At 28.9% G+C, this 20,335-nt stretch overlaps 2 protein-coding genes across 4 annotated transcripts; one reads left to right on the top strand and one right to left on the bottom strand.

Moving 5' to 3' along the window:
- Positions 1–3,578: 3,578 nt before the first annotated feature.
- On the top strand, positions 3,579–7,099 carry LOC114177912 (14-3-3-like protein C). Of its 3 annotated transcripts, none has more exons than XM_028063512.2 (7): positions 3,579–3,813; positions 4,005–4,311; positions 4,393–4,480; positions 5,191–5,300; positions 5,422–5,570; positions 6,677–6,726; positions 6,811–7,099. In XM_028063512.2, the coding sequence occupies exons 1-6, from the start codon at positions 3,741–3,743 to the stop codon at positions 6,724–6,726; spliced, it is 777 nt and encodes a 258-aa protein (XP_027919313.1). In that variant the 5' UTR covers positions 3,579–3,740; the 3' UTR covers positions 6,811–7,099. The 3 variants fall into 3 exon arrangements, with proteins under 3 accessions (XP_027919313.1, XP_027919314.1, XP_027919312.1); XM_028063513.2 differs by having other exon boundaries at positions 6,808–7,099; XM_028063511.2 differs by having other exon boundaries at positions 6,803–7,099.
- A 6,909-nt stretch (positions 7,100–14,008) lies between these two features.
- On the bottom strand, positions 14,009–15,354 carry LOC114176959 (cyclic dof factor 4-like). The gene is made up of 2 exons (XM_028062161.2): positions 14,792–15,354; positions 14,009–14,258 (listed from the first exon to the last, which is right to left on the bottom strand). The coding sequence occupies exons 1-2, from the start codon at positions 15,252–15,254 to the stop codon at positions 14,158–14,160; spliced, it is 564 nt and encodes a 187-aa protein (XP_027917962.1). The 5' UTR covers positions 15,255–15,354; the 3' UTR covers positions 14,009–14,157.
- Between the last annotated feature and the right edge of the window lie 4,981 nt (positions 15,355–20,335).

Raw genomic sequence — 20,335 nt, 5'->3', positions numbered from 1 at the left:
ACGGTTTCCATAGAAGTTGGATGTGATATTTTTAACTTGAACTGATATAAACAAGTTGGATTATGTTGTATCTTATTTACATTTGACAAATGCTAGTTGTTAGTATTTTGTTAGTAAATGGAGTTGAATTTACAACTTTTCCCGTCCTCCATTTCAAGTTCTTTAAATCAATCTTATAGTTTGCAAAAGTTAGTCTCTCATTTTTCTTTTTAACTCTTATCAGTAATTTAACCTTATAACTAATTGTTTTTGTTAAGTGGAAAAGTTCATCAAATCATATTTAAAAATGTATAAGCATATGTACAGAAGAAAATTTTACAATTAAGTTAAATCTCATTATCTCACTTAGTGTAGTTAGATGATTAGAAGCTTGAATGATGATTCTAACAATAAAATTATTTCTTGGATCACTTGCACCTTTTCTCCTCACTTTTTCTAGAGTATATTGTGTATTAATAATGTAAGGGAGTAGTTACATCTTGAAGAAAGATTTACTAAAGACAACCCTTTTGTAACTACGATATCCTTTAAAAAATTCATCCTATGCGACAACTTTTTACCGGCATAAAAAAGTTGAACAAAAAATTTACTATATCATTTTTATTCATATATTTCTGTATAAAGATGAACTATTATTATAATATTCTCTTCTTACAAATAATATATAAAGGAGTTTACAAATCACGATTAAATCAAATAAGTTCTAACTATACAATATTTTTGGTATACTATTGTAACTGCTATAATCTAATATTTTTATTTTAACGTCTTTTCTCAAGTTGGTAAATAAATATCATACGTTCTTAACTTGTGTAATAATTTCTCAAAAACGTTTCTTGTCAAAGTTTTGGTTAGAATATTTGTCAACCCATCTTTACATAGAATACTTGACAATTTCGAAATATTTTTATAGTTTTTCTTTTACGAGAAAACTATCGATCTCTATATTTTTCATACGATAGTGTTGGATAAGTTATGAACAATGTTACACACAAATTTATTATTACAATACAATTGAATGTGATGTGTATGTACATGTTCTAAATTATCAAAAAGTAGTATGAGCTACAAACCTCCTCAAAGTTAAGTTGCACCGGATATAGCTATAACTCTCTCTGCTTCTTACTTTTTCATATGAGAATATTATCTTTTACATATGATGTGAAATGTCCAAAAGTTGATCTTTTGTTATTAAGAGCACTTGTCCAATATGCATTAGCATAAACTATCACATTTTGTTGTTAGAGTTTTTTTTTAACAACTTTTATTCCAAAAGTATCTTTTACAATCAGTATAACAACATCTATGTGTTTTTCTCCTATATTATGCATGAACTAACTAACCACACTAGAGTGTAAATATTGTCTCCTATATGAGAGATACATCAATCTTCCTAGACAAGTCTCTTATATATCTTCTTATTAGTTAGAATTTGATCTTCTTCAACACACAACTTGAATTCCAAGAAACAACTTCAAAGGATCAAGATCTTTCATCTTAAATTCTTTTGTCAAGTATTCTTTTAATATTTTGGTTTCCTCTATATTATTTCCATAACTATCATGTCATCCACATATCTAAAAACAAACATTGACTTGGTGAATCTACCAAACCATGTTTGTGATGATTATTTTAGTTCGTACAATGATTGTTTCAACTTATATGTCTTTTTATCATGTGTATATGAAATTTCACGTCTTTTTAATAACTCTATTGTAAAAAAAAATATTTTTTGCATTAAATTGTTGTAAAAACCAATTAAGATTTACCTTTAAAGATTTTGATGGAGTAAATATTTTAGTGTAATATATACATTTTGCCATTAATTTGACTTTGAATCTTTTAAGTGCACTGTCTATAGCATATTTTAGATTATTCATTCATCAATATTTTACAGATTTCTTTTCAATTGGACAATTTACCAACAATTCCCACATTTTATTTCTTTACAAAGTTGCATCATCTTATTCATTGCATTCTTCAACCTAAAGTCACCTAAAACTTCATCCATACGGTTAAGAATGGAAAAATTAAATAATTAACTTATAAAGCAATATTTGAGTTAGACATATTTGATAATTTAGGTGTTCTTACTCATTTTCTTCTTATTTTCTTACCAAAAATTTTCATTTATACGGGAACAATCCTTCTACTTGTATTATATGTGCTATTTTTATTTCTTTATTTTTTAATACTATGTTGTTTACAAATTTTTAGACGACATTAGTCCTCATAGTCATAAAAGTAATAGTCATGATATAGACAAGATAAATAATATTCTACCTCGACAATCCACATTTGAAAAATGTAAACACTGTTAATATTAAATGTCGTTATTATACATAAATTATATTAAAACTATTTTAAATCACTTCAAATTTAATTAGTATATCAAATTGATTGGTTGATTACTAAATTGAATACACTAATTAATCACTCAAGCGATTTTTTTTTTAATTTTTAAACAATACTAGAAATTGTGCAAGTTAATATTAAAATCACTTTTTATTAATTGAAATTTTGCTACTTAAAAATAATAGTATACAAGACTTGTCGGTGTTTGCACTATTTATCGCGTTTTATATCTTTATTTCATCAATTTTGTGATGTTTATACTAAATGCAACGCACTGCATTATATAGTTGTATCACTTTTTTTAGATAATAGCACTCCTATTACTTATTTACCCTTATGTGAGTCTTCAAAAGGTTGGATGCCAATTTAACTCATCAAATCCTACAATTTGAAAAATGTAGAAACCAAAAATTGAACGATAAAATATTGGGACTAATGTCAACTTATGACAATATTTTGTTAGCATACAAAGATCAACATTTTAGAGTCACTTTATCATCTTCATTAAATATTAATTAGATGTCTAATTAATTTAAAAACTATGATATGACAAAACAAATTGAAAACCAAAAAGGATAATCCGACATAATATTATGTTCTTCAAAACAATATTGCTAGCGCCTAACAAAGCCAAATCACACAAGACTCATTCTACAAGTGTACACACACATTGGTTTGATTTAGATTTGACCATACTAATTATTATATAAACCAAAATACTTCAATATGTTTGTGGGTTGGATTTTTGCACTTTGTATGTATTTTCGATTTAATTAGACACAATATAAATGAACTCGTCAATCATTGAATCAATTTATTTTTCGTTTAGTTGAAAAAAACATGTTTTTTAATCAAATATAGTATTAGCTCATTCAAATATATGATAGAGGTACCATTATGTAGCCGACTGTACAGTTGAAATTAATACATCAATCCATCCTGAGCGTTGGATTATTTTAGATTATATCGAAGGGTGAAGAAGGACGAAGTGGACCGAAATGAAGAATTCCATCATACACAGAAATATAGTATAATTTTTAATGTTTCCGTGTGAACAACAACCCCTCAATTTCAAAAAGACAAAAAAAGTGAATTTGAAATTTCAATGCCCACCAAACGCCAATCAATTTGCCTCCCTCTCAGTTCCACGCGCCTACCTCTCCCGTCACCATCACAGCCTCCCCCACTCTTCGCCTGAACACAAACGCGTGACAGACACTCTCCTTGATACGCGTGGGTACTCACCATCTCCCACGACCAACCCGTGCCGTCGTGCCCTGTCTCTCCACAACTAAACCCTGCGCTCATCAACTTGCAAACACTCACAACACACACAAATTTCTAGAGAGAGAAAGTGTGAGGAGAGAGAAAGTTGCAGATCCTCCATGGCCTCCACCAAGGAACGCGATAACTTCGTCTACGTTGCCAAGCTCGCCGAACAAGCCGAACGCTATGAAGGTGCTTTGTAGTAATCCATTCTCTTAAATGCTTCCACTCTGTCGTTTTTTTTGTCTACCGATTTTACTGCGTTGAGATTTGAGAGTCACCACTGTGCTGACCTAGATGTTTAATTTGGAAATCACTTTTTTCTGGTTTAATTTGAATTTCGTGGAGACGAATTCTGAGATTTAGAGTGTTTGGTGTGGTAGAAATGGTGGATGCAATGAAGAATGTGGCGAAGCTTAACGTGGAACTAACGGTTGAGGAGCGGAACCTTCTGTCGGTGGGGTACAAGAACGTGGTGGGTGCTCGTAGGGCTTCGTGGAGGATTCTTTCGTCGATTGAGCAGAAGGAAGAGGCGAAAGGGAACGATGTGAGTGTGAAGCGGATAAAGGAGTATAGGCAGAAGGTGGAGTCTGAGTTGTCCAATATCTGCAGTGATATCATGACTGTTATTGATGAGCACCTTATCCCCTCTAGCACTACTGGTGAACCTAGTGTCTTTTTCTACAAAATGTGAGTGCTGAGAGGTCTTTTTTGTCTCTCACTGTGGATTTAGAGATTCATGCATGTTGATGTCTCTGTTGTTGGCTGCAGGAAGGGGGACTATTACCGGTATCTCGCGGAGTTCAAGTCCGGTGATGAGAGAAAAGAGGCTGCTGATCATTCCATGAAAGCGTATGAGGTATGCTTGTATTTGGACCTCCTGCATCTGTTGTGGTTAAAATTTAAAATGTCTTGATGTTTGATGCCTGGTGATTCATGATGTATGTTGTTGGTTGCTTTGCTTCTTAGCATGTCTCCGGTAACCAAGGGCAGAGAGGAGAAACGTATATGTTTTTGCATTCCTTTATTATTAACTTCAAGTCTTGCTTATTGGTTTTTCCTTGTGCTAATCTGATGAAGCCAATGAGTCATTGACTAAAGTGCAAACACTATTGGACTTCTAAAAAAAAAATCCCTGAAGGTAATCGTCTAGTCAACCATCTATTATTGTAATATAAATCATATGACTTGAATACTGTCGACACTTTTCTTAATATGTATGTTTATGTTGATGTTATGTTCACTTGTTGATGGTTTATTTGCCATGGTCATTGGCCATGTAATATTGAAGTAGTGATTCTAGTGGTTCTTTACCATCAAGGTTGTAGCATACACGGTAATGAGGGAAAAATTAACTGAGGGAATGAGGGAGTGTGGATACAGTAGGTTAGGGTTTATTTTTCAGGCATAATTTCATCATATTGTGTTGTGACTTTTTATCAGCTTTACCAGTGTAGCACTTTTTGACATTTATTTAGATGTAGGCATTACTGATATGAATTTGGCTGCTAAGTTACCAAAGTATTTTCCACCTTTCATATTGATCTGAACAATTCTTAATTATTTCAGACAGCTTCCACTACTGCAGAGGCTGAGTTACCTCCTACGCATCCTATCCGACTGGGTCTGGCTTTGAACTTCTCTGTCTTTTATTATGAAATTTTGAACTCTCCTGAAAGGTATTGTTTTTATTTTGTTGTCCTGAAAGTATTATTGTTTGTTGACTCACCTCCTTGTTCATATACTATGTGTGTAAGTTGGCCTGTTTAACAAATTTAACACTTTACTCTTATATTTCAGGGCTTGTCACCTTGCTAAGCAGGCATTTGATGAAGCAATCTCTGAGTTGGATACTCTGAGTGAAGAGTCTTACAAAGACAGCACCCTAATTATGCAGCTTCTGAGGGACAACCTCACCTTGTGGACTTCTGACATCCCTGAAGATGGAGGTAGTGATTAATGGAATCCAATGCTCTCTATCACTTTGTTAGCTAGACTTTGTCTGCAATGTAAATTAAATAGATGATGTTTTTTAGTGTAAATTACACATTCTCCGAGGTTTAACAAAATTTCACTTGATATCCCTCCTTTTTTTGACCCTACGCAAACCACTGTTTATTCATACGACTTGTAACACCACATACCCTTACCATTAATACGGATATCCTATTTTTTATGTAGTTACATAGATTAAGGAATTACAAAGTAATGTCAAAAGAGGGAGGGGTATTATTGGGATGGGTTTAATAATTTCTTGAAATCTCGGGTGACAGTGTAACTTGTTCAATTTTTTTTTTTATTTGATATAGAAAGTCCATTTCAGGTATAGTAGACACTGTCATGATTTGTGGTTGATATGGTTATTTGTTTGTGGACCTCTGTGCATGTTATTATTAATGCACTACATTGTTCAGCTGAGTAAATATCGATTCTTACTTTGTTGTGTCTCCAAACAAGATTCAAAGCTTGAGATGGTAATAACTTGAACATAATTGGATATTGATATGTTCCGAGAAAAGTCGATTCTTCCCTTTGCAAATAATTGAATAATCCTGTGTTTATTAGAACTCCTGAGTATAGAAGAAAAGCCTGTACCTCGCAGTGTAACACTCTAAGTTGAAAATAAACTAGGGACGATTTGGGAAATCTGATCAAGATATTACTGTTAAATTGCTTTGTTGAAGCAACACATTTTAAAATGTTGACCTCGTTGAAAAGCTTTTACAAATGTTGAACTTCATCTTCCATGTGATCTTAATCCACCAAATTCTTGCAACCTAAAGACAACTTAAATTGTACGTAAGGTGATGTTTTCCTTGGTCTTTTTGTTTTGTTTTTCAATTCTTTATTTACATTAATGTATTCCTTCTACTGGTTATCATATTTGATGTTGATTTACTGTCAAATATACTTATTTTGCTGCTCTTTTAGACTTGGCTATTCCTTCTCATTTTGTTTTATAGTTATTTTCCTTTCGTTGTTCTATGATCCTGCCAACCCAGCACTAGTATATATGATTCCCTAGTTAATTAAATATTGTTCTTTTTTTTAACAGAAGAACAAAAGGTGGATTCTGCCCGAGCTGCTGGTGGTGAAGAGGCATAGGTAGGTTATCTACCCTCTTAGCAGATGGTATAGGGTTTTACCTTTTACCTTAACAAAGTTACATTTTGCAATGAAGTGAAGCAGGTATTGGCTAGGAATTGGTGTTCATACGAGAAGGCTAGCCTCTGTCGTGATAGTTTTACCTTTAGGATGTTGTAATAGAGCATGTTGTTGGTCTCTAGAAAATCATCATAGGGCTTTGTGATCCTTTTATTATATGCGTGTGCTTTCTGTTACTGGAGACGAGTTCATTTGCATGGTGTTTCGCTGTAATCTAGTGAATTGCTTCATTTTCTTGACTTCATCTTTCTAAGAGGATGCTACCTTGCATTCTTTTATCTGTTTACATAATATTTATTTAAAATTATGCGAATCATTGTTCCACAAGAAAATTTATCTATGGACTGTGATTTCCATCAAATTTCATGTTAAAATTTTCTTGGTGTTTGACCGGAGTTTCACCATTTACCACCACTATTGCAGTGTGATCATGATTGAATGGGCCATGTCAACAAATACTTTTACTAACGTAACTTCTTTTTCTATTTTTATAGGGGGCTTAATATAATGCTCATTCAGTAAATTCACAATAATACTGAAAAAAAAAAGAAAAAAAAAAGTTATTTTGTAAACCAAATTATAGGAATAAATTGTACTTCAAATGTCAATAATTCGTGGTGTAATGTCTAATGGGCACTTTCTAGCCCTTATGGAAAGACATTCTTCACCATAGCCATTTCTGCTTTGTGAAAGAAAGAGATGCACTTTTGTTGTAAAACAGTTTTATGCAAACATTGGATAAAATGGGTTAAAAATTATTTTAATTCCTCAACTCAACATAACTGGTTTTTAGTCTTTTTTTAAAAAAATGTAGAAATGGGTTATAAAAAGGCGGAATTGGTGTATTTTCATTTACTCCATCAAAATATGTGATTATATGTTACATCACTGTTAAGAAACCTATTTTTAGTTTTGATTTAATGAAAGAAAATTTAAAATGACATAATCTCTATAAACATGACTTTTCACTCTATCTTAATCAACTTTTTATAGATTTTATGTTGTCATTTCATTATTAAGAATTATATCCATCTTTTAAACTCTTTAAAAACTTCAATTAAGTCTCACATTATTTAAAACTAATTGGCAATGACTAACTTAAAATTTTTATTTTTATTTAAGATAGATACGATATTTTACATGACAAGCTCTTATTCAGACATGTCATATGTGTTATTCATGATTATTTTATACTACAAAGATCTTTATTGTTCCCACAAATATCTTTCATGTGACTTTTTTTAACTTAATAAGTCTGCATGAGTGTTTTTCTTTATTGTAGTTTCAAGGGAAGAAAAATCAACGTTGTTTAAAGTGGTTTTTCTGTTCTTTTCCTTTACTCTTCCTTCTTGCAATATCTTTTATCTGTTGAATGAGGTTTATTGAAGTTTACATCTTTGTTAACAATAAAATTCACATAAATTACTCACCTGTAATTTGTCATCAATGATCCACTTACGATTTTAACATAAATTACTTGTGATTTATCACTATCATTCACCATGATTCATCGTACTTTTCATTCTCATTTTTATACTTCATTTCACTTACAATGTAATATCTCAATGTTATAACCAAAAAGTGTGATCACCCTTTAGCTATTCAAGGTGTTATAAATTTTTCAATATTTTTCCCCTTTTTAGGTTGATCAACCTCTTATCTCTCCAACTGCCAGCCTTTTAGGTCTTTTAATTCCTTTTCCCTCTTTATGGTGAGCATTAAATCTACCAGCTCACTTAAATGCCTCCTAAATGTTGTTTTATCTACCAAATCTTTTGAGTTTCCTAGTATTCTCATTCTCAACGACTCACTCAACATTAAACAATCAATCAACCTAATCAATCAAAGATCCAATCAGCATTGGACCTAAGACCCGATCCACATTAAACCTACCATTACCTTATAAAACTAGTTAATTCAAATAAAATAAAAACAAATAAAAAAAATTTATAAATATTGTGAAAACACAGGGAATAATTGTTAAAGATAATTTTTTTTTTCTAAAATAATTATTAAAAATAATTAAAAAAATTTAGAATAATTATTAAAAAAAACTATTTACAAAATAATTATTTTTTAAAATAATAATTAAGAGTAAAATTAAAAATACGAATAGACATAAAAGAAAAATTCTTTATATATTATAAATACAAATACGTATTTGAGTGAGATATTCTTGTTTTAGTGTCATCTCTTTGTACAGGAAAATTATTTCAACCTCTTGATTATTTCAATAAAAGGAACAAACAACACAGATAAAATATTTTATTCTAATTAAACCAAAACAAGTGTTTTGTAATATAAATAATTTCTTCGTCGTATACTATTTATTATATTTATTTTAATTCAATTACGTTAAAAACACTCGATCGTTAAATATAAATTATCAAATATGAAAGTTAAATATCTCAAATATCAAAATCAAATCAAAATGACATTTGATAACTCAAAGTGCATTTCATAAAACTTTAAATAAATCTAAAATAATCATTTGTCACTTTTACATAAACAAATCCTTGTCGAAAATACTTCTAAATTTATCATCAAAATCAACAAAAACTATGCTCAAAATGTTACAGTTAAAAATCTATATAAATTGGAATATTTTTACATTAAATCAGTTTCTATAAAACCTTCAGATTCCATATAAATCTAAGAATTCAAAAATTGATGTGGTTTTCAAAGAAGCATTTCAAAAACTCATGACAGTTAAATAAGTTATAACTTATCATTCAAAAGTTTAATTCACAAAACCAAAAACACCATTACAAATCTAGCGTAACAAACATTAATGTTTCCCATCATATTATCAGACATGAGTTACTTTAACCTCAACATGCAAGCAAAATAAAATCAAGGAACTTTATATTTGAGAAGAAAAACAATTACTCAAAACAAAACCAGATCAAATTATCTTCTATACCTTCTAATATTAATGCTCTAATAAGAACGAGAATGAAAAATTATTTTAGAAAGCTAAAAGGTAGTACAAAAAATTTATAAGTTAAGAACAGCAAAATATTTTAAATAAATAAATGATAATTTATTTTAAACAAAAAATATGTGCGTACAAAACATCAAATAAACTTAATAAAATTTAGTTAAAAAAACTAAATTTACTTATTCGAAAAATAAAGAATTAAATTAGTTCAAAATTTTTAAATAAATTAATTCTAAAATATACTGAAAATTAAAAAATAAAAACATATTTAACCCTCGCTACCAAAGTGGCAATAAGTTGGATTTATTATTTCCTTTAAGTCATTTCTCATTCATTTTCTATATACCATTGACCCACTTTTTTTTTTTATTCTAAAGAAGTGCTTGCAACAACGAGTAAATCTAAACAATGCTTGAATTTAGATGATGTTGGGTAGCTTATCTGACATGACAATCTTTTCTTGGCGATTTAAGTTATTACATGAGTGAAATATTATTGAGTTTAATTTGTATGCTCCATTCCTTTAAATGATGTTACATCTTTTCAAATGAAAATGAAGTTAATTATGAGAGGCCGACATTGTTACACAGTTGATGACTAGAGACCTTCGTTTAGGGTACAAAAATGTGATGTAAAGATGATCCACAGCACCACATTTCAAAAAAATCGGCTTCTTCATTTCATTAATTCATTCTGTCTCTTAAAAGTGGAAAATTCTAAGAATGTTAAATTAATGCGTCTTTTATATTCTGTCTCCCATCAATGTCAATGGCCATGGCACAATAAAAGGAGAGAGAGACCTCTGATTTTTAGTATTATGTATTGGCTCAAATTAAAATATGTATATACTAATATAAGACTTCATTTTGAAGTTTATAAAAAAATTGTGTATTTTTAATTTAATCCCTACTATATTCTTCTTATTCTGAGTATTTCAATTTTTATATTTTTTAATTAATTTTTTTATTTATTAGATAATATGATTGTTATATTCTTCCATTATCTTACTTATATATCTTCATGAGATGAGATTAATATGAGATGAATTGTTATTAATGTAAAGTTCCAAGTGACTTTTTTTTTTTTTTTCATTTAAAACATGTTTAATAACAATGGTGTTCCTAAAGATGGCGGTGACAAGATGATTCTTAGTCGTTGTAGGTCATGAAGTGAAAGTTACTGGAAAACATGAAGATCTTATTATTGATATCCAATATGTTCTCGATAAAAAACAATAAAAATAAGTGCATCATCATTTTTATATTAATCATATATGGAATCAAAACATTTTTTAACACGTGAAAATAAATAAGCAGAATAACAGGGTGAGATAACAACTATGTCATCTAGATAATGATGAAACAATTGAATGACAAGAATTCAATTGAAAATATAAAATATTAAATATTTAATAGATAAAAATAAGAATTCAATTGAAAATATTTAAATTTACGAGGAAGTTGAAATTTAATTAAACTTTATGATGATAGTTATCTACAATTAACCACCATAATAGGCATTACATGGCTTAAGGTCGAAGGATTGAGTATTACATGCTTAAGAGTCTACATATTTTTGTATATACAGTTAATTAGTATTCATGACAGCTTAAAGGATAAAGTTTATAAATATTACGCTGAAAAATTGAATGTGTTTTGGTATATACTAATATTTATACTTCATTTAGGAGTTCACGTTTAAGACAATTTTAAAACACTTTCTTCTTTTATTTTTTTAAAATATCAACGAAATTCTAATTTCCAAAACAAATTAGTACTTAATCCTAACAATGTTATTTTAATAAATTTCTATTTAGAACATTGATAATGACTATATGGAACAAACATGAGGTTCCAAACACAAACTCTCCTTATCTAGAGAATTGTAACCCTTGTTCTGTTCGCAAGGAAAATGGAAAAATTGTTCCAAAGTCAAACTTTCATTCTGTTATGAATGGCGCGGGTAATGAGCATATGAAGGACATGGGACCCATGGGACACATGGCAAAGGGGGAGGAAAACAAAGGCAAACGAAAAAGTGGAAGGAAACGAATAATCAATTCTGCACTGAAGGATTTCGTGTGGAGTACGACGTGATTATAAAAACAGCTTTTGCTATAGGAGAAAGGGGGGATGTGAATTGTCTTTTTCTCTCTCTTGGCCCTTTGGGATATTTCTCTGTCATTTCTGTTATCTTTTTCTTCTGTCATGAACGTTGTACTGCTGTGACAGCTTGCACTTTTCATCATTTTCTGCTGATATGACTTTTTCATACTAGAATTCACACCCATACAGACCATTCTGCTTTCACAGTTGCTATATTGTTTTGTTTACTAACCAAACACATTACACATTCCCTTTAATTAGATCTTGATAGAGGAGTATGCTCTTGATATATCCAATATTCTCACATCTTTTACAAGTTAAAACCAAAGACAACTTAAATACATCTTCTTTCATTACCTTCTTATATGTCTTTTTAAAAACAAAATCATAACAAAAAATCGAGTTCCAAAACTATTAGTCATAAAATACAATAATTAACTCTAGCGATAATGTTACAAATATAAACAGGTAAAATAATGATTAGTTTAATTTTTTCTTCTCTTTATATATATATATATATATATATATATATATATATATTCAAAGTTCTTTATTATGTTTGGTTTGTGGAATTATTTTCACTATTAAGAAAATACATATTTTTTGTCAATTTTTTTTTGAATTTTTTTCTTAGAAAACATTGCAAATTTTGTTATAAATAATGGTTTGCAATAATTTGCTACCAATATTTTTGTAAAATGTTTTGCAAAAAATGTTTTTTTTAAAATTTTGTAAAAAATACTTACGAATTTTATAATTTTTTAAAAAACAATTATTCACTAAGAAATTATTTACCAATTAAAATTCATAGAAAAAAGAGTAAAAAAAGTATTTTCCTGTAAAATTTTATAACAAATTTACAAGAAAAACTCTACAAAATATGAAAAATTTTGTAGTGTTTCTTTCCTTTAATATGTAAATTCATTATTTTATTATTTGTCCAAACTTATAAGTGTGAAAAAGCATAAGTCATGAAATAAATGTAGAATATAGTCACACCAGGACATACAAGAAAAAAATATTTAATTTTCTATGTTTTTAGGTTTTAGTATATTATATTTTTTTTTCTTAGGTCATTGAAAAATATGTGATTTATATATATAATTTGACTTTTGTGTGCTTTTAGTGAATTGTTCACACACATATTTCTGACTTAATACTAAAGTAAATTAAATTATGTACTAAGGAATGATAATTGAATATACTAAAAAATATTATGAATATGAATAGGTGAAAAAGAAGGAAATATAAGGAAAGAAATAGACTACACAGAGTCAAGAGTCAGAGGAGAGAAAATTGTTATATTTGTTTATGCTTGAATTTTTCTTGCTTTCATATTTTCTTCCCTTTTTAACAAATAATATATATTTATATTAACCAATTAATACTAATTGATTTGAGTTGTTAACTTATATATATATATATATATATATATATATATATATATATATATATATATATATATATATATATTATTCTTCGACATGACATGTTACAATGTTACAATAGAATGAACTTATAATGAGTGAGATAATTTTATTTTTATTACACAATTTACATTAATTGAAGCAAGGCAAAGAACTAGTAGCATATATATTTTTTTGACTTCTGCCTCAAACGGGTTATCATATTGTACGTAATATCCTTATGACACAAAAGGAATTTAATTTAATTGATAAAAGAAGGAAAATAGATTACTCATGAGACTACTTTTTCACAATTTGACCGCATTTAATTACATATCATTATTCTAATAATCTTACCCAACTAATTGTACAACATAGTTTACAAATCTTATCCAATTATCTACATATAATTATTACCATAATAATAATAATAAAATAAAAGAACAATTTGACCACATTACTCCTTATAAAACAAGAAATAAGAATATTCATTATATTTTAACTAGAAATTATTTTGCTACATAGATACCGTGGATTGAACGTTTTGGCCGGCATCTAAACCAAGTTGTGAACAAAAGACGGATAAATTCCTTAATTTTCAAAGAAGAGAGGAAATAAATAATAATAAAAGTGCAATTTGCCTAAAATTTTGGTATTTTCTTTTATAAACTTCTCTCTTTCTTTCTCATTGACCATTTCTTCCGCGTTCACGTTTACATCAATCAACGTCTGGCTTTTGCGGATCGCACGTCAAAGCAAACCAATTAATGTACTTCAATTAATTCTATATATATAGATTTTGTGCAAATTCTAGAACATCTTGCTAACTCACAAATCATCTCAACCGTTCACGTCCGTAATAATTAGAACACGATTTGTTCCTTTGACGTGTCTTTTTTCGAGCATTCAAACTTGTTGTTCAGATAAGCTTTACACTGTCCCTGCCTTTTAAACCCTCTTTCGTTTCTATCTCATTCCTATGTTCTGTGATAACAAACTCTTTTTGACTTTCATGCTCACCTGCAATAACAACCATTTCCATAAGACATTTTCCTCCATTTCATATATAATATACAATGACTACCACAAATTAATCCTATTTTTCCACACAGAAATCAAATAATTGGATCACGACCACTTCACTTGGGTCATCAGTATTCCAGAAAAATGAAAAATTTCCGAGTTCCGTGTTCATATTTAAGGATGTCTTTTTCAAAAACAAACTCTTTCACTTGGTGCATGGAACATGTTTTTCTTTTGACGTTAATCGCTTTAGATGAGTATACGAGTGAGATGAAAGGAAAAAGAGACTAAATATGCATGTAATATTATAATTTTTGGGGTTTTTCAATAAATTAAAAATACAATATGTGCAAATTACAAGCGTTATATTTCTATCAATTATTACCTTTTACATGTACGTTGTGTTTTTATTGAGAAGCAGTACTTACATAAAAAAGTTGAACGAAAATGGTCCGTGTATTATACAAGAAAATAAATAAGGAAAAACAATGGAAGATGATATATAGTTTAACAAGGTTGACGTTGACCACCTGAGTTTATCCTCCGCCTTTTAGTCGGAAAAAACTGCCGGAAATCGCCGTGAGCGATGGTGGCAACATGCCATTGATCCAAGATCAACCTCTCTTCCAAACCAAATTGTTGCTGAACCGTGGACGCGAGTCCACCGTCGAGAAACCCTGCAGGGTCATGGCACGGCGGTTTGGCCTTCCGGCGACCGGCGCCTATGGGTACGTTGCGGAGGGCTCCGCCGGCGGTCCAGTACCTCTGGCAGCCCTTGCAGAAATGCCTTGGCTGATTAACGTTGTAGTTGTTGAAGTAACAAAACTTGGTTTCCATGCTCTTGCATCTTGGACATGGTATGATCCTATCAGCTCTCTTTTCTTCTGTTCCTTCTTCACTCACTTTACTATCTTCTCTTCTTTCTCTGCCATGCAAGGTAATCGTTGTTCCAAACAGCTTAATCCCTTCACTGGCTTGGCCTACTTGGGCCATTTTCAGAGACAGAAAAAGAGAGAGAGAAAAAAGGATTATTGTTAGTGAAGAAGGTTTTGGTTGGGGTTGAAGAGGAAAAATCTGAAGGTATTTTTATATATGCAGAGAGGAATAAAGGTAAAAGGGTATATAATAGTTAGTAGAATGATAAAGCTTGGGTGTTTTGGCAGAAAGTTGATGTGAAAAACGCCAAAACGTAGGTGGAATATAAAGTGCGTTGCGAAATTAAAATAAATAAAAGAGGAAAAGAGAAAAAGAAGAAAAGTTAAAAGGGTTTTTTGGAAGAGTAGAAATTGGAAAAGCTATGGATGAACTTTTTGTACACATGAATAATAGTGTACGTCATGAGCATGCAGTGCTAAAATGTATACATACACTGCTGGCCCAATCCAGGTGTGTAAAAGATAGAAGGAAAAGTAGTGGTAGCTATTTGATAAGGACTTTCACTATTCAATTTTCACAACTTTCTTTTATAATATTAGATGACATTTTTTAAGTGGTTTTAGGACATTAAGAATGAGAAAATAAAAGAATAAAAAATTACTTGAAAGATACCACCTAAAATTGTAAGAGAAAGTTGTCAAAATTTAGTAGTCAAAAAGTAATTTTCCATTTGATAAGTGGATGGAAAGAAAAGCAAAAGAATTGTTGAAAAAGTCATCAGAGTTTTATTATATATATACTTATATTCTATTTTCATATGTAAGCCAGCTCGAAAATATTATGTTAGCCAAAAGAGGGTTTGTATTCTGTGTTATTAATATTATAGCTTCTTTAAAAAAAGTTGAGAAGGAGAAGCAAAGGAATAATATTGTATATGATTAATTTTGTTTGGGAAACTTGGCATTGAAGTTTGGAGAATAAGGATCTTTGGTAGGTGATGATGATAATGAATAATTAAGTTATGGATTATGCTGCTGAGTATGATAATCATGATTCGGTAATTGTTTAGATAAGTTATTGATTGTGGTGTGAGCCATATACATAGCACAAAATGTAAATATTGCATCATCTTCTGTACTCTCTCGCAAGTGTTTTAATATTAATCATTCAAATTATTTCTTAATTATTGAAGTTAATTTTTAATATTTTATTACTAAATAATAATCCATTATTCTAAGAATTAAAATGTCATAATATATATTCTTACACAAAAAGGTTAAGTCTTCTTTAAGTGTAGCTTAAATTAAACAATATTGAATAAATGTAAGATTATTTTTTACTAATATTGATCACAGTTGTTTTAGTTCCCATTAGTCAAGTTTATCTTTCTTTTTGTTTTTTAACAGTCTTGTCTTCATATGGTTTTTGACCAATTGTTAGCTAAAATTTTCTCATTATTGACCATAATTATTTTAGCTTACCTTAGTCAATGCTATTTTGTTGACAACAGTGGGTGGGTTCTTTTCCAACTTCAGGATCAATATACATTGAAAATGTTGTCTTCCTACCATTGTTAAAAAAATCTTACTCAACGATGATGACGGAAAATTTCCACAACCAACATTAGGAAAAAATTTATGACCAACTTTGAAAGAAAAAATAACACTACTAATATGGATAAAAAAAATAACTTTTGCAAACATGAAAAGAAAATTTAATAGACTGTCAAACGCAAAAAATACCACGACCCATATCAATTAAAAATTAAACCTAGTGGATATTAACTAAAATAAATTGTTTTTAGTATTAGTAAAAAATTGTTAATGTTGATTAAAAAAAATGTTAACTAACATTGATCAAAATGACATCATCCAACATTGATAAAAAATAATCATGAATCGATTTTGGTTAGAAAATTTCCACAATTTGAAAAAATGATATCAGTAAATAATGCTATAACATCAATTAATTGATTTAATAATGTAAAATTTCAAAGTTAAGTGTTGAGTTATATAAATTTTTATATGAATTATGGTTATAGTTATCGAGATTGTGGATCTAGATATATAATATTAGTTTTACATATATAAAATATTTGACACAATTTTTATCTCAAAATCTTAAGATAATGGTGTTATAAATCTTTATTTTTATACGGTATTTAACTTTGTCTATTATATCCAATTTCAGACTTTTTGATTCACACTTGAATTATTTCCGACATTAATATATATAAAACATTTGTCTCAAGGAAATTAATGTAAAAAAAAGTTGCATAACAAAGAAGGAAATTAATTTAAGAAGCTCCACTTCCTTGAAGTGGTGTTGTTACAAAAGCAGAGGGATACATATTCTACACGTGAGTTGAATGATCTAGGCTTCACTTTTTGTGTCTTTTAAAAGGATCGTAGTTCATTGACCAATCATATTCTAATACACATCGTGCAATTTTTTTATCTGTATTTAGATATATTGATTGTTAAAGTCACATCCTTTAATGCCATTTGGTATAACTTTTCACACAAAAAGCCAACTTTTCAGGTACCAATAGATTTTTCCAAAACTTTAATGTATTTCTTTATTTAAAAAATGCTTTGTCAATAAAAAAATTGAATCAATTTCTTAATAATAGAAAATCTCGCAAAATATTCTCCAAGAATTTTCTACACACTATACAAGTGTGTGAGAAATTTAAAAATATTCTTTTAAAAGGTTAATTTTATCAAATAAAATTTAGTTGTGGGTCGGGTTCCCTTTTAGTACGCCAACAACGTTTTCTGTCTTATGATACTTTTATATGTCTTTTTTTAACTAAAGGGGTTTTCATATTATTTATTTGAAAAGTGACCCCATTTCCAACTCATTACTCTGTTTTATAATGAAGATTAGGAAGCATCAATTACCTTTCTTTATCGATAAAGGATACACTTTTTTCCTGGGAATTATTTTAAAGTCAATCACCACGTATAAAGTTATATCGGAGCAAAACATCATAGTCATAGATTTTCATTAAAATAAGGGAAAAGTTGAATGTTGTTTATCTAATCTGGTCACAGAATTCGAACTCCTTGTTCATTGCTACTTTTTTCTTTTCCACTTTCCTTCTTCCTTTACGCAAGAAAAAGTTAAATCAAATAAAATTGGGCAATTAATAAAATATTAGATTCACTAATATTATATGCGCAAGCTTAGGCAATTATCAATTTTTTCAATATCAACTTGTTGTTGGATACATTTGTTGAAGAATGCACATGCTATAGGCTTTGAAATTCTTTCATAATGTTTAGTTATATTGAGAAAATCAAATACTAGTTGTTTTAGGCATTTGAAATAATTAACTATGATGTAATCTAATGATTAACAGATCAAGGTGTTAAGAAGTGAACTTACAAAATTGGCTTGTAAGGTAATGTTTAGATTCACTTATGTATTATGAATTGATTTTATTTCTAATCAATGTGTGGTCCGATATAATAAAACCCAACAATAACAAATTTATTGATAGCAGATGACATAATAGATCTAACAAACAATAAATGTCACTGAGATAGATTATAACTTATGACTCTGATGTCATGTTAAAACTTTAAGTCTAATTCAACTCTAGATAACTGATTTATAAAATAAAGTTTGTACAAACTTATATATTGTAAATTAGTTTTATCACTAGTTGATGTGAAAATTCTAACCCAATAATTTAGATTTTTTTAGTGTGATCCATTCATTATATATGTATTGTGTTATTTGTTGTAAGGGTTTAAAAGGGAAGGGGTGTAGTTAGTGGAAATGTTTTAAGAGTTTGGGTAGTATTTTAGTTTACTTGTAATTATGGGCTGAAATAAAAAAAAACAAAAGGATGGTGGGTGTAAATAACTAGTGTGAATGATGTCATTAGAAAATGTTTGAAGGAGAAGTCATTAACTATTGCATCTTCCATTCTTCTCTTTCTTCCTCAATTGACTTCAATTCTTTTTCTCTCCTTTTAAGCTTTCGTTGATCACAAGTTATTAAAACCACTCAACAGGAAAATCAAATAGAATTTTGCTTATCAATTTTTTTTTTCGCTCAACAATTCTTCCAGTGGGAAATTAGAAAGAAAAAATGAAAAGTAGAAAAAGTTGTTTATACTTACTGTATTTTGGTTAGCGGAATTTAATTTTTCCTGAATGGATTTCTAAAAACACTTGAATTTTATTATTTACTTATATAGGTTAAATTAATTTATATTTATAATTCTAAATCTTTTTAATAATTACATCTATAAATGTTACAATAATGTTTATTATGCGATTAGATTGGTAGTAATATATGGATTAAATTACCATGATTTGATAATCCTAGTGATAGTTATGTTGTGAAATGTGAATTTCTTATTTTTAAATGAATTGGATTAATGAGAATAATATTTTTTTTAACAATTGACCACTTGATTAAGTACCTTTAGAAAGAAGATGCTAAAATTTTATTAATATTTAAGTTACATAGACGAAAATATTAGAGGTGAAAAACCGATGAAAATTGTTATGTTATTACTTGATATAGTAAATATAAGAAAAGCATTTTGATTTATTGTTACTATTTATTATTATATTGTAAATGTTAGGAATTACTTTAATTTGTTTTAAGTTTTCTTACGAGTAGATTCTGATTTTGAATTATTATATGTATATTAGATTTTTTAATATTACAAACAGTTTAGTTATTCGTAAAAATTGTTTTACACATTGCTACTATTCTTTGAAGTTTAAGGTTTCATTGAGTTCACATTAATGATCTTTTTAGATAAATGAGAGAGTAAATAGATGTTGGTAGACATTAGTTTAACATTTAACAAGTTAAATGCAACTTAATTGTTATTGAATTGATATTAATAAAATAATAATAATAATAATAACATAAAATAATATAAAATACACTATAATACAAAATTAAAATAACTCTTATTTTGAGGTTTGACATTCAAGAAACATAAAAAATCAAATATATGAGCCGGCAATTTTAGTCTACCTTCAAATATCTTAAAAATCTGAAGTGATAGACAAAATATTAGCTGTAAAATGAGAGTATCTCTATAAACAAAATATTTTGGCCATGTGAATTGTATCTATTTTTCTGTCCCTTCTACGATACATATCTTACCCAAATCAGTTTATTATCAGGAATGCATGGTTTGGATAATAAGTATACATATATATATA

This window comes from Vigna unguiculata, chromosome 3 (genome assembly GCF_037176805.1).
Source record: "Vigna unguiculata cultivar grain cowpea cultivar isolate G323 ecotype 2 chromosome 3, ASM3717680v1, whole genome shotgun sequence".
NCBI classification, from domain to species: domain Eukaryota; kingdom Viridiplantae; phylum Streptophyta; class Magnoliopsida; order Fabales; family Fabaceae; genus Vigna; species Vigna unguiculata.
Note: the sequence above shows the minus strand (reverse complement) of the source record. Positions and strands in the feature narration are given on the sequence as shown.